Below are 13,468 nucleotides of genomic sequence, written 5' to 3' on the forward strand. Positions count from 1 at the left end.
GAGCGGGGACTACTCTTCATTGCAGTGCACAGGCTTCTCTTTACTGTGGCTTCTCTTGTTGTGGAGTGCGGTCTCAAGGGCACATAGGCTTCAGTAGTTGCAGAACGACTCAGTGGTTGTGCCTCAAGGGCTCTAGAGCAAGGGCCCAGTAGTTGTGGTACATGGGCTTGGTTACTCCGCAGCCTGTGGGATCTTCCCAGACCAGAGATCGAATCAGGTTCTTTATTACCTCTGCCCTCCTTAACATCAGTTCAGTTCAGTCGCTCAGTCGTATCTGACTCTTTGTGACCCCATGAGTCGCAGCACGCCAGGCCTCCCTGTCCATCACCAACTCCTGGAGTTTACCCAAATTCACATCCATCAAGTTGGTGATGCCATCCAGCCATCTCATCCTTTGTCGTCCCCTTCTCCTCCTGCCCCCAATCCCTCCCAGCATCAGAGTCTTTTCCAGTGAGTCAACTCTTCGCATGAGGTGACCAGAGTATTGGAGTTTCAGCTTTAGCATCATTCCCTCCAAAGAAATCCCAGGGCTGATCTCCTTCAGAATGGACTGGTTGGGTCTCCTTGGTATCCAAGGGACTCTCAAGAGTCTTCTCCAATACCACAGTTCAAAAGCATCAATTCTTCAGTGCTCAGCTTTCTTCACAGTTCAACTCTCACATCCATACATGACCACAGGAAAAACCATAGCCTTGACTAGATGGACCTTTGTTGGCAAAGTAATGTCTCTGCTTTTGCATATACTATCTAGGTTGGTCATAACTTTTCTTCCAAGGAGTAAGCGTCTTTTAATTTCATGGCTGCAGTCACCATCTGCAGTGATTTTGGAGCCCAAAAAATAAAGTCTGACACTGTTTCCACTGTTTCTACCTCTATTTCCCATGAAGTGATGGGACCAGATGCCATGATCTTCGTTTTCTGAATGTTGAACTTTAGGCCAACTTTTTCACTCTCCTCTTGCACTTTCATCAAGAGGCTTTTTAGTTCCTTGTCACTTTCTGCTATAAGGGTAGTGTCATCTGCATATCTGAGGTTATTGATATTTCTCCCAGCAATCTTGATTCCAGCTTGTGCTTCATCCAGACCAGCGTTTCTCATGATATACTCTGCATAGAAGTTAAATAAGCAGGGTGACAATATACAGACTTGACGTACTCCTTTTCCTATTTGGAACCAGTCTGTTGTTCCATGTCCAGTTCTAACTGTTGCTTCCTGACCTGCATATAGGTTTCTCAAGAGGCAGGTCAGGTGGTCTGGTATTCCCATCTCTTACAGAATTTTCCACAGTTTATTGTGATCCACACAGTCAAAGTCTTTGGCACAGTCAATAAAGCAGAAATAGATGTTTTTCTGGAACTCTTTTGCTTTTTTGATGATCCAGCGAATGTTGGCACTTTGATCCCTGGTTCCTCTGCCTTTTCTAAGACCAGCTTGAACATCTGGAAGTTCGCGGTTCACGTATTGCTGAAGCCTGGCTTGGAGAATTTTGAGCATTACTTTACTAGCGTGTGAGATGAGTGCAATTGTGTGGTAGTTTGAGCATTCTTTGGCATTGCCTTTCTTTGGGATTGGAATGAAAACTGACCTTTTCCAGTCCTGTGGCCACTGCTGAGTTTTCCAAATTTGCTGGCATATTGAGTGCAGCACTTTGATAGCATCATCTTTCAGGATTTGAAATAGCTCAACTGGAATTCCATCACCTCCACTAGCTTTGTTCGTAGTGATGCTTTCTAAGGCCCACTTGGCTTCACATTCCAGGATGTCTGGCTCTAGGTGAGTGATCACACCATCGTGATTATCTTGGTCATGAAGATCTTTTTTGTATAGTTCTTCTGTGTATTCTTGCTAGCTTTTCTTAATATCTTCTGCTTTGTTAGGTCCATACCATTTCTGTCCTTTATCGAGCCCATCTTTGCATGAAATGTTCCCTTGGTATCTCTAATTTTCTTGAAGAGATCGCTAGTCTTTCCCATTCTGTTCTTTCCCTCTATATCTTTGCATTGATCGTTGAGGAAGGCTTTCTTATCTCTCCTTGCTATTCTTTGGAACTCTGCATTCAGATGCTTATATCTTTCCTTTTCTCCTTTGCTTTTCACTTCTCTTCACAGCTATTTGTAAGGCCTCCCCAGACAGCCATTTTACTTTTTTGCATTTCATTTCCATGGGGATGGTCTTGATCCCTGTCTCCTGTACAGTGTCCCAGACCTCTGTCCATAGTTCACCAGGCACTCTTATCTATCAGATCTAGTCCCTTAAATCGATTTCTCACTTCTACTGTATAGTCATAAGGGATTTGATTTAGGTCATACCTGAATGGTCTAGTGGTTTTCCGTACTTTCTTCAATTTAAGTCTGAATTTGGCAATAAGGAGTTCACGATCTGAACCACAGTCAGCTCCTCATCTTGTTTTTGCTGACTGTATAGAGAGAGCTTTCCCATCTTTGGCTGCAAAGAATATAACCAATCTGATTTCAGTGTTGACCATCTGGTGATGTCCATGTGTAGTCTTCTCTTATGTTGTTGGAAGAGGGTGTTTGCTATGACCAGTGCATTCTCTTGGCAAAACTTTTGGTCATGCCTCTATTTGAACCATGTATTTCATTACAGTTTGTTTTCCAGATATGTTTTACTGTCTTTACTGGACTTTGAGCTTTGTTCCTGTGGTAAGGATTAATTCGCAATCTATTAGATTCCAGTGTTACCTTTTCTGCCTTGAATCAGTACATATAAACACTGTCATCTAGATTATCTCATTCATCCACAACCACTCAATATTATGTCAGCATTATTCTTATTACCAGATACAGAAACCAAGCTAGATGCGGTTAAGTGCCCCAGGCCACTTAGTTTCTGAGTGCTGCAAGTATAAATTCCCCACCCTTGATAACTTACTACTATTCTATGGGCTTCCTTAGTGGCTCAGACTGTAAAGAGTCTGCCTGCAATGTTTGAGACGCACTTTGCATCCCTGGGTCGGGAAGATTCCCTGGAGAAGGAAATGGCAACCCGCTCCAGTAGTCTTGCCTGGAGAATCCCATGGACAGAGAAGCCTGGCAGTCTGTGGGGTAGCAGACTCAGACACAACTGAGCAACTAACTCTTTCACTTCACTTTTCATTAATCTATAGCTGTCCTCTTATACATTTGTCTTTTTACTTATAAATAAAATAGTATTCAGTATATTAGAAGTGCTTCTTGATGATTGTTTTTGAAGCACTTCTGCTTTAATTTTGTCATGTGTTAAACATCTTAGAATCAGGGTTCTACTGATTCAGATAAGTGAAAGTTTGATCTTTGTTGTAGACCATGGGTTCTTTGTATTCTATTGTATTGCTTAGCAAAGTAATTGATAAATATTGTTAAGACATTGAACTTTTTATACAGTATTTGCATAATAAATGGATAGTTGGAGTACTTTGTACCCAAAACAGTTAACATTGTATTTTTTCCAAAATTTAATTGTTTTTCCCTAATTTGAATTACCCTTTATTAAACTTCGTGTTTAGTAACATCATTGAGAGTAATTATGAGTTTGTATATAAATGATAGCCTTTTCTTCTTCGTTTTGTAGGGTTGTTATTTTAAGAATATGTAATAATAAATTGGATGACCTGAGAATTTCTTCTGGTTTTGTCTTTGGTGAAAAACACTCATTCTAATAGCTGGAGGGAGAGGGGCTAGTCTTAGTGGTGAATTAGATTATTAAATACAAAATATTGCACATGATTAATTTTACAAAGGGTTTAAAGCCTAATAAGCAATGTACTTGATGTTTCTAGTTACTCTATAAGTTGTAATTGTGGTTTAATTGAGTTATATCATAAATTCTTATAGTGAGGGACAATTTCTTCTTTGCAGAGAACAAAGTATACTGTTGAAGATGAGCAGTATTTGTTTCCTCATTGTATAATATTTTTTAAATTTAGTTACGGTTTGTTTTGATTTATTTTTATTTTTATATTTACTTGTTTGAAACATTTTTAAGCATTCTTTTTACAGAACATAGTAATATTCCAAATCTTACCCCTGTAATAGTAATATTTATATTTTACTTTAGGGAAGCTATGCGAAATTATTTAAAAGAGCGAGGGGATCAAACAGTGCTTATTCTTCATGCAAAAGTTGCACAGAAGTCATATGGAAATGAAAAAAGGTAAGATTATTTTTTCTTTTTGTGGATAGTTAATAGTTATCACATGAACTTACAAATGATGTATTGATATGCAAGTAAGAGAATGGTTTCTGTTATTGGGTTATTTGCAAGTACAAAGTGAAAAATACAGGATTTATTTCTATTGTCTCTATTTACTACAGATCCTCTGGTAAATTCCTGATTTCACAAAATGAAATAATCCATAATTTTTATTCAGGGCTCTGTAGTATTTCCTAAGTACATGTATTAGCTCATTCAAAAAGTAGTTTTCCTTTTGGTGCAAAATGTAGTTTTATAAAGAAATATGATCTCAGTATTACCATTTTAAAAAGAAAAAGGCTTAAACAGACCCCAGAATTGAATTATGGAGTGATTGTGAAGAAAAGTGGCCTAGGACATATCCCAGCCCTTTCCACCCAGGTTAAGGGAGAAACAGCAGAGTTGAGCTGGTGCTCATATTATGTGAATGTGGCATTACAGAAATGACCTATAAATCAGATTAGCCAAAATTAGATAATAGGTTTTAATGTTTAGTGTTTATCTTGGTATCTTTTCAATTTCAGCGTTTTTGGTATATGCTTATGGGTTTTTGTTACTTGCTTTTTCACTTAGTTCCCAGAGTTTTCCTGTTAATAGTTTCTCAAGTCTTCGTCTTTCAGATAGCATTTTTATGTTAAGCATAAAATAACATACTTTGGTGGACAAGGCTGCTTATGGAGGAACATGAAAGATTTTTTTGGGTTGGCTCGAAAGGAAATAAAACTGAACTGGAAGAAGGAATAAAAACTCAGGTTTAAGTATTGGATTGAAAGGAATGAGTGGACTCTTTGTGATTCCACGAAATCTTTTGAGTTTGTGAGATAAAGGAAATCTTAGCATATGCATAAGAGAAAGAAGATGGAGTACATTGATTTCATGTGTTAAAAAGTTTTTAAATTGTCTGTTTCTGAAAGTCCTCTAAATCTGAGCTGAAACTATTTAGTTGATAATGTTATCATCAAAGAGGATTAGCAGCTGAAAACAGTATTTAGGACTCATACTGTCAAGTGTTCTTTTTTAGTTATTCAAGTTCTCTAAATTTCTGATTACTCATGGCACTTAATCATATGATTCAAATACTAGAAGAAGTTGGTACTTATGGTTTGGGACATAGAAACCAAATCAAGTTAGTGGCCCCTTTTTGCATGAAGTTGATACTGGATGTTCAGGACTCCCTGCCCCATGACATCATGTAAGTATAGGAGATGGTCTTTTTTTTTTTTTTTTTTAAACTCCAAGGAAAGCAAACCAAGTCAGTACCTTCATTACTTGAGATGGATCTAAAAGGCTGGTGTTGTACCTCATGGTGAAGAAGGAACAGCTTCCCTTTATCCAGTCATATCTAGACATTATTCAGGAAATGCCTTACAGATGTTTTAAAGTTTTAATCCTTAGAAGAATTTTGTAAATAGGAGTGCATTAGTGAGGAAACAAAAGATCAGATTCTTTAGAAATGGGATGGTAGACAATAGAATAGAAAATACTAGAGATCTCTTCAAGAAAATTGGAAATATCAAGGGAGCATTTCATGCAAGGATGGGCATGTTAAAGGACAGAAATAATAAGGACCTATCAGAAGCAAAACCGATTAAGAAGAGGTGGCAAGAATACACAGAAGAACCATACAAAAAAGGTCTTAATGACCTGGATAGCCACAATGATGTGGTCATTCACCTAGTGCTGGACATCCTAGAGTATGAAGTTAAGTGGATCTTAGGAAGCATTACTAGGAACAAAGCTAGAGGTGGAGGTGATGGAATTCCAGCTGAGCTATTTAAAATCCTAAAAGAACATCTTCTTTTAAAGTGTTGTGCTCAATATGTCAGCAGATTTGGAAAACTCAGCAGCAGCCACAGAACTGGAAAAAATGAGTTTTCATTCCAGTCTCAAAGAAGGGCAATGCCAAAGAACGCTCAAAACTATCATACAGTTGCTCTCATTTCACATGCTATAGCAAGGTTATGCTCAAAATCCTTCAAGCTAGGCTTCAGCACTGCGTTTACCGAGAACTTGTAGATGTACAAGCTGTGTTCCAAAGAAGCAAAGGAAGCAGAGAGAAATTGCCAATATTTGTTGGATTGTGGAGAAGGCAAGGAAGTTCCAGAAAAACATCTGCTTCATTGACTATGCTAAAGCCTTTGACGGTGTGGATCACAACAAACTGTGGAAAATTCTTAAGGAGATGGGATTGCCAGACCACCTTACCTGTCTCTTGAGAAACCTGTGTGTGAGTCAAGAAGCAACAGTTAGAACTGGAATGGGATAACTGACTGGTTCAAAATTGGGAAAGGAATACATCAAAGCTGTATATTGTCATCCTCGTTATTTAACTTTTATGCAGAGTAAGTACATCATACGAAATGCTGGACTTGATGACTCATAAGCTGGAATGAAAATTGTCAGGAGAAATAACAACTTCAGATATGCACATGATATCACAGTAATGGCAGAAAGTAAAGAGGAACTAAAGAGCCTCTTGATGAAGGTGAAAGAGGAGAGTGAAAAAAATGGGCTTGAAACTCAGTATTAAAAAACTAAGATCATAGCATCTGGTCACATCACTTCATGGCAAATAGAAGGGGACAAAGTGGAAGCAGTGACAGATTTTATTTTCTTGGGCTCCAAAATCAGTGCAGACTGACTGCAACCATGAAATTAAAAGATGCTTGCTTCTCGGAAGAAAAGCTATGACAAACCTAGACAGCCAGCATATTAAAAAATAGGGATATCATTTTGCCAACAGAGGTCAATATAGTTAAAGCTATGATTTTTACAGTAGTCACGTATGGATATGAGAGCTGCTGCTGCTGCTGCCAAGTCGCTTCAGTCGTGTTCGACTCTGTACGACCCCATAGATGGCAGCCCACCAGGCTCCCCTGTCCCTGGGATTCTCCAGGCAAGAACACTGGAGTGGGTTGCCATTTCCTCCTCCAGTGTGTGAAAGTGAAAAGTGAAAGTGAAGTCACTCAGTTGTGTCCAACTCTCAGCGACCCCATGGACTGCAGCCTTCCAGGCTCCTCTGTCCATGGGATTTTCCAAGCAAGAGTACTGGAGTGGGGTGCCATTGCCTTCTCCGGGATATGAGAGCGGGACCATAAAAAAGGCTGAGTGCTGATAATTGGTGCTTTGTATTGTGATACCCCTTGGACTGCAAGGAGATCAAAACAGTTAATCCTAAAGGAAATCAGTCCTGAATCTTCATTGGAAGGATTAATCCTAAAGCTCAAGCTCCAGTACTCTGGCTACCGGACTCATTGGAAAAGACTCTGATGCTGGGAAACATTGAGGGCAGAAGAAGAAGGCGTCGACAGAGGTCAATATAGAGATGATTGGATGGCATCACTGATTGAACTGAAATGAATTTGAGCAAACTCCAGGAGATAGTGAAGTACAGAGGAGCCTGGTGTGCTGCAGTCCATGGGGTTGCAAAGAGTCAGACACGACTTAGTAACTGAACAACAACAGTGAAAATAAGAATAATTTAACTTAACAAGTTCATTGTATAGCTGCTCACCTGGGCAGTGTTGTTTTCCCTCTCCCCACTCATGGATCTTTGAAGATCCATTTTAGTATGTTTTGATTCATTTATTAACTCATTTTTTCTTTATTTCTGACAACCTGCTAGATTCTAGGTACTATGCAAAAGGCTCTTTTAAGCCAAGAGTTTTAAAAGTCGCTATGTCATTTAATACTGAAGTGGATAACTGAGACCCAGTGGAAGATACAGACAGGGAAGAGTTTCTCAAAGTCCCAGATAAGATTCCTGTTTGCTAGTCACTGTTAAAAATATAAAGCTATAGTGGTTTATCGAGTTAAAATAGGTGATTTAGCAATTATTTTTTATTATGATTGTATTTATTTTCAATTTCTTTCTATTATTTGTGTATTGCCTGGTGAATCTAAAAACCTTAGTGAAAGGAAAGATCAAGGAATCTAAGCTTATGACTCCAAAAAATGAAAAGATCTAAAAAAAAAATGCCAGAGTAACTACTTTCTTATATTTACTATGTTATTAACATGTCCAGAAGAGACATGGCACTAGTTTTACACTAAAGGCAAAAACTTCTCAAAATTACTTGATTTTTAAAAAGTATTAGTTAGTAGTCAGGGGCTGCTCACAGAGGCCAGTCTCCTGGGTGATTGTCAGGGCTTCTTACAGGAAGAGGTCTTGTCCCTTACTGCTTGGTAGAGTATAGTAGAAAGAGGAAGATCTGCTTGCTTTCTTGTTGATCAGATTCAGGCCTTTCTGAAAAGCTGCTAAGTTTAGGCATGAGGTAACCTGGGGACATGACCACAGTCCTCTTGGCTTACAAAATAATTCCAGTGAATGATGCTAGAAATATTTGAGCAGGAAGTTTTATCCTAAAATTTAAATTGTTCTGAGAATTCACTTTTGTGCCTAATAAGGAATATTTCTTTGCTTAACACATTTGGTATCCCACTTATGTTAGTGGTTAGTTTTAACCTTTCATTGAAAACGTTCTTTACAAGATTGAAAAGTAAACTTAAAGAAAAAATTATTTTGTCTAGAGGAAAATTTCCATTAAAAATATGGAAATGCAATTTGATGTATTAACATTTCTTCAGCTTTGTGTTAGGGGAAGTATGAATAATCATCAAAGGGTAATGATTCTGCCAAAATAGTCAGATAATGTAAATGATGTGTTTAGATTTTGTCTGATATTATGTATTGGGCTGAATAAAAAGACTTCTTTGAATCTGTAAGGTATTTTCCAGACCTCATCTTAGGATTTGAGGGAAAAGTTGTTGAATCATTCTCTGAAAATAAAGACTGATTGTTTGACTTAGGAAATGAATAAAATCATAAATGTGTGCATATCGCCACCAAGTGGTAGATAAAAGCATTGTTTGCCTTAGTTGCTTAGATGTAGCTACTGGGAAAGATTAGAAAATAAAGGCACATTGTTTCATAAAGTATGCTTTCATAGCAGCTGTTAAACTCTGAAAGGTGAGCACTTGATTTCAGACTTTTCACTAATTGTTTGGTATATATTGAGCATCTGTCCAACTTAAAAACATCGATTTGCATACTACTATAAAGGTATATAATTAATTTCTCTTCTGTTAATTAGGTAATATTCTTTCCTTCCCTTCCTTCATTTCTTTTCATTTGTCTGTAATTTTTAAATTGATGATTATCTTCTGTTTGATTATTATATTACTGCAGAAGTCTCTGGAGATGAAGATTTGAATTGTTAGCTGATTTTTTAGGGGGTGGCAATATTGGGATGTTTAAAGTAAGATTTCATCATCACATGGTAGAAATAATGTTAATGTGGTTTTTTTTGCTATTTTTTGCTATTTTCTTGCATCACAGCTTTTTTAAAATTAGTTGTAGAGTTGATTTAAAACTGTCTAGTTTAGAGACAGTTGAAGACTCTTCATTTTTCTTAGATTTATTACATGACTGGAAAGCACTTTCAGTATAGAACCTTAGTCAGTGTTTTAAGTGATAAAGAATTTCTTGACAATCTTTCTGATTTTATGCCCTGTTGGTTTCATACCACGTCATCGCAGTACTTTTGAGAAAACCAGCACTACTGAGTCTTCTGGGCTTTCCTCATGGCTCAGCTGGTAAAGGATCTGCCTGCAGTGCGGGAGGGGTTGGGAAGATCCCCTGGAGAAGGGAAAGGCTACCCACTCCAGTATTCTGGCCTGGAGAATTCCGTGGACTGTATAGTCTGTGGGGTTGCACGAGTTGGACATGACTGAGCGACTTTCATTTTCTTTTTCACTTTCACTGAGTCTTTAACAGTTTTAGACCTCTTTACAGGTGTGAAATAAAAGTATCTTTTGTGATAACTTGTTGAGATTTGATTACTATATTTGGTACACTGTACTAAAACGCAGCAAGTTTTATAGCTGGTATACCAATTTACTAAGGAGACCTAGTTCTTGTTAGTGTTCAGTAAAATACTAATAGGAGATAAGTTTTCCAAAATTGATGCCTTCTCAGCTTCCTAATAGTGTGCCAGCTAGGAATCTGAGTCTGTGCCATGGTAAGTATTGGGTAGTTCCCAGCATTAGAGGCCAGAGAGATCCCTGGTATAGACTTGAATGAGCAAATTCCAGAACTGGCCCAGCTAATCTAGGCATCCCTCCAAATTTGGAGTGACCTGGAGCTGAGCCCAGTGCCTCTGCTGTGACCTCTGTACTCATGGCAACAAGGAGAGTATACAGGCAAAGAAGCCACTCTGATTCCCTTCTCTTGGCATAGACAAGTATGAGCAGACCCTCAGGTTTCCTCCTCTCACAGCCTGACCCTGCCGGCCTACTAGGTCTGCTCCCATTACGCCTGGGTCACATCCTATTGTCCTCTGTGCTCCAGCCACACTGGTCTGTTGTTTCTCTGCTGTTTCAGTCCTCCCTACTTCAGAGCTTTTGTGCTTGCTGTTCCCTCTTCTGAAATGCTCTTCCCCAGATACCCATGGCCATAGGTCCTAACTCAAGGTCACTTTCTTCAAGAAATTTTCCTTGGCCACTCTGGTGGCCACTTACATTTTTAAGTACCTTGCTTTATTTTTCCCCTCACCAGCTAAAGTATGTATGTTATTTTAGTCATCTACATTTTTTAAATTGTCTTTCTTATTAGAGTATGAGTTCCATTAGGGCAAGGATTTTTGTTTAACTACTACTATTTTTCCAGTCCATGATACAGACTAGGAATGTAGTAAATTTTTGTGAATTAGTGAAAATTAGTAAACCCAGCTCACTTCTTATAAATTGTGTGTAGATTGCCTCTTAAGTAGTAGTCTTTGGTAGAGTTGAGCAAAATGTGGATACCATTTATTTTGATTCAGTTCAGTCAATATTATAGTAGGTGCTGAGGGGGAAGCAAACAAGTAGATACTACTCTGCTACCTTTAGGATGGACCGAGAACTAAATCCAGCATGATGGTATCTGTGTGTTTCTGTGCATGCACACACGTGTGTGTGTGTGTGTGTGTGTGTGTGTGTGTGTGTGAGATATGCATGGATACACTTCTTTTAAAAGTCTGTACGTTGTTGGCCTAAAAAGTGGTAAGAAAGCATAATAAATTAGCTGCTAAATTTTAGAATTAGGAATTTCATATAAAACTTGATTTTCGGTGACTATTGGAAAATTGGAGGATGTGATCAACACGCGACCTCCATGCCCTTAGTTCAGCCATGTGGGGATGCTTGCAGTTCTCAGTTGTTTCCTTGTCATCAGAGCCATACACGAGTGGGTGATGACCTTTGCGGTTAAGCTTTTTATTCCCTTACAGTGAACTTAAAAGAATTAAGATAGAAATTTCTATGCTTATAACTATATGAAAAGTGGGACTTGCCTTGAGGGTTTTCGTTTCAATAAAGAAGGGAAGGAACATACGTCTTTGGGTAATTAAAGAATATTTCTACTTATTTATTGTACACCCGGTCCACTCATTTAGATTACTTACCTGGCCACTATTTGAGTTTACTTGGCTATTATCTGAGTAGGTATTTGAGTTTTCAGGCCCCTTGATGAGACATGACATATTAATAAATATTTTAAAGTGTGTATAAGTCAGTGTGTGTAATCAAGCGAAGGTGTTACCCCCTATATAAGGACTGGATTGGTGGTCTTCTGAATTAGGTAAACTGTGGGGCTTGAGCTAGACTTCAAAATAATCTAACTGCTAAAAGAAAATTATAAGGAAGTTATTCTAGGTGGGAAGAATTTATGAGGGCAGGTTATTGGCAACTAACAAAACAAATCTGTTGGTTGTCTTTGAGTTAAAGGGACACAATATATTGTTCTTTGATCCACATGCAGCAGGTGTTTAGGTTGTAAGATACATAGTAAACTAATGATCCATTTTTCTCTTAATTCTTTTACTTACTTGTATTAATATTTTGGAAGTGTCTACTTTGGGCACTGCTCTGTTTTCCAGATTAATTACCAAATGAAGTTAAGAGTGATATCCATACCAAGAATGTCATTAATTAACAGTACATCATTTTCAGTAGACCTTAATCAGTAATTGCAGATTCAGTGTTGGAGTACACTGGATTTGGCTGAAGTGCAGATGTTCAAAACTCTGAGCTGTGTGAAAATTTAAGTTCCCTGCTCTGAAAGTATCTAGGCTAAGTGAATGCGTAATGTCATTATAGATGAACCGTAACCAGAACAAATGAAGTATTGATTTCTGCGCTGTGGGTATGGTTATTTGCATTACAAAAGGCTTCACCAAAATGTTTCTTTAGGAGCTAACTTGATACAGTTCAGCATGATTTTGCATTCATATGTTCAAGAAAAGGAAGTGCTTTCTTGAGTGTAATTGCATTGTGTTTCCTCCCCCCTCATTATTTTAGGTTTTTTTGCCCTCCTCCTTGTGTGTATCTTATGGGCAGTGGCTGGAAGAAAAAAAAAGAACAAATGGAACGTGATGGTTGTTCAGAACAAGAATCTCAACCATGTGCATTTATTGGAATAGGAAATAGTGACCAAGAAATGCAGCAACTGAACTTGGAAGGAAAGGTAAGTTTACATGGTTCCCTGTAAAGAGCACCATGATACCATAATGCAGTTTTCTTGTCTTTGTAGTGATGATTCTTTTTTTTTTTTTGATTTTATGGTTACTACTAGCACTTCTTGAATATATAAATCAGAACTAGAATAACCTCTAATAGCTGAGGTCTAGTCATGACTTGTGAACCGTGAGCTTTGACATCTAAAGGTGGCACACAGTAAGCTTCCTCAGCTTGCTAGCAGTTCTGGCAGGCTGTGAATCATATTTCTATTGGGGGCCGATAATAAATTTAGGAGGCTAATTTCCCATCCTCATAAGGGCATGATAGTCAAATAACAATGAAAATACATAGTTCACTAATGTTTTACTCTGCTCATTTAATCTTAGTCTTTTACTGGAAGCAAAGTATTAAATAAGTTGGTAATATCATAAATGTTTTATTTAGCTTCAGTGTGGAAGAGCACTATCTTGTGTCGACAGGAACACTGTGAATAGCTTTCATCAAACTTTTAGGGATTTTCTTTGATTACTTTGTTAAGGAATGCAGTTTATGAGATAGTTTTACTAATTGTATTTTATGAATTTAGAAAGCAGTTATCTCAGTCTGTACCTTTAGTACTCAAAAACAATTCTTTATTGACTTAGCATCAACTTGTTTTCTCTTGCTATTAAAATTGAAAAATGGATATTTCTGATCTCAATGACCGTATGAATGTCTTTTAAAATACTGCATAAATAGCTATTTTCTCACTCAGTAACTATTTGTTGACTGTCTTAGTGTT

At 37.8% G+C, this 13,468-nt stretch overlaps 1 protein-coding gene across 1 annotated transcript in view; it reads left to right on the forward strand.

Annotated features, from left to right (window-relative positions):
* The window catches only part of RBPJ (recombination signal binding protein for immunoglobulin kappa J region), a 112,989-nt gene that overhangs the window by 79,519 nt on the left and 20,002 nt on the right, over nt 1-13,468 (forward strand). The window contains exons 3-4 of the mRNA XM_068975724.1: nt 4,057-4,152; nt 12,529-12,694. Of these exons, the coding sequence (XP_068831825.1) occupies nt 4,057-4,152; nt 12,529-12,694 (262 nt within the window). The remainder of the gene's footprint in view (nt 1-4,056; nt 4,153-12,528; nt 12,695-13,468) is intronic.

This window comes from Capricornis sumatraensis, chromosome 7 (genome assembly GCF_032405125.1).
Source record: "Capricornis sumatraensis isolate serow.1 chromosome 7, serow.2, whole genome shotgun sequence".
Classification (NCBI taxonomy): Eukaryota; Metazoa; Chordata; class Mammalia; order Artiodactyla; family Bovidae; genus Capricornis; species Capricornis sumatraensis.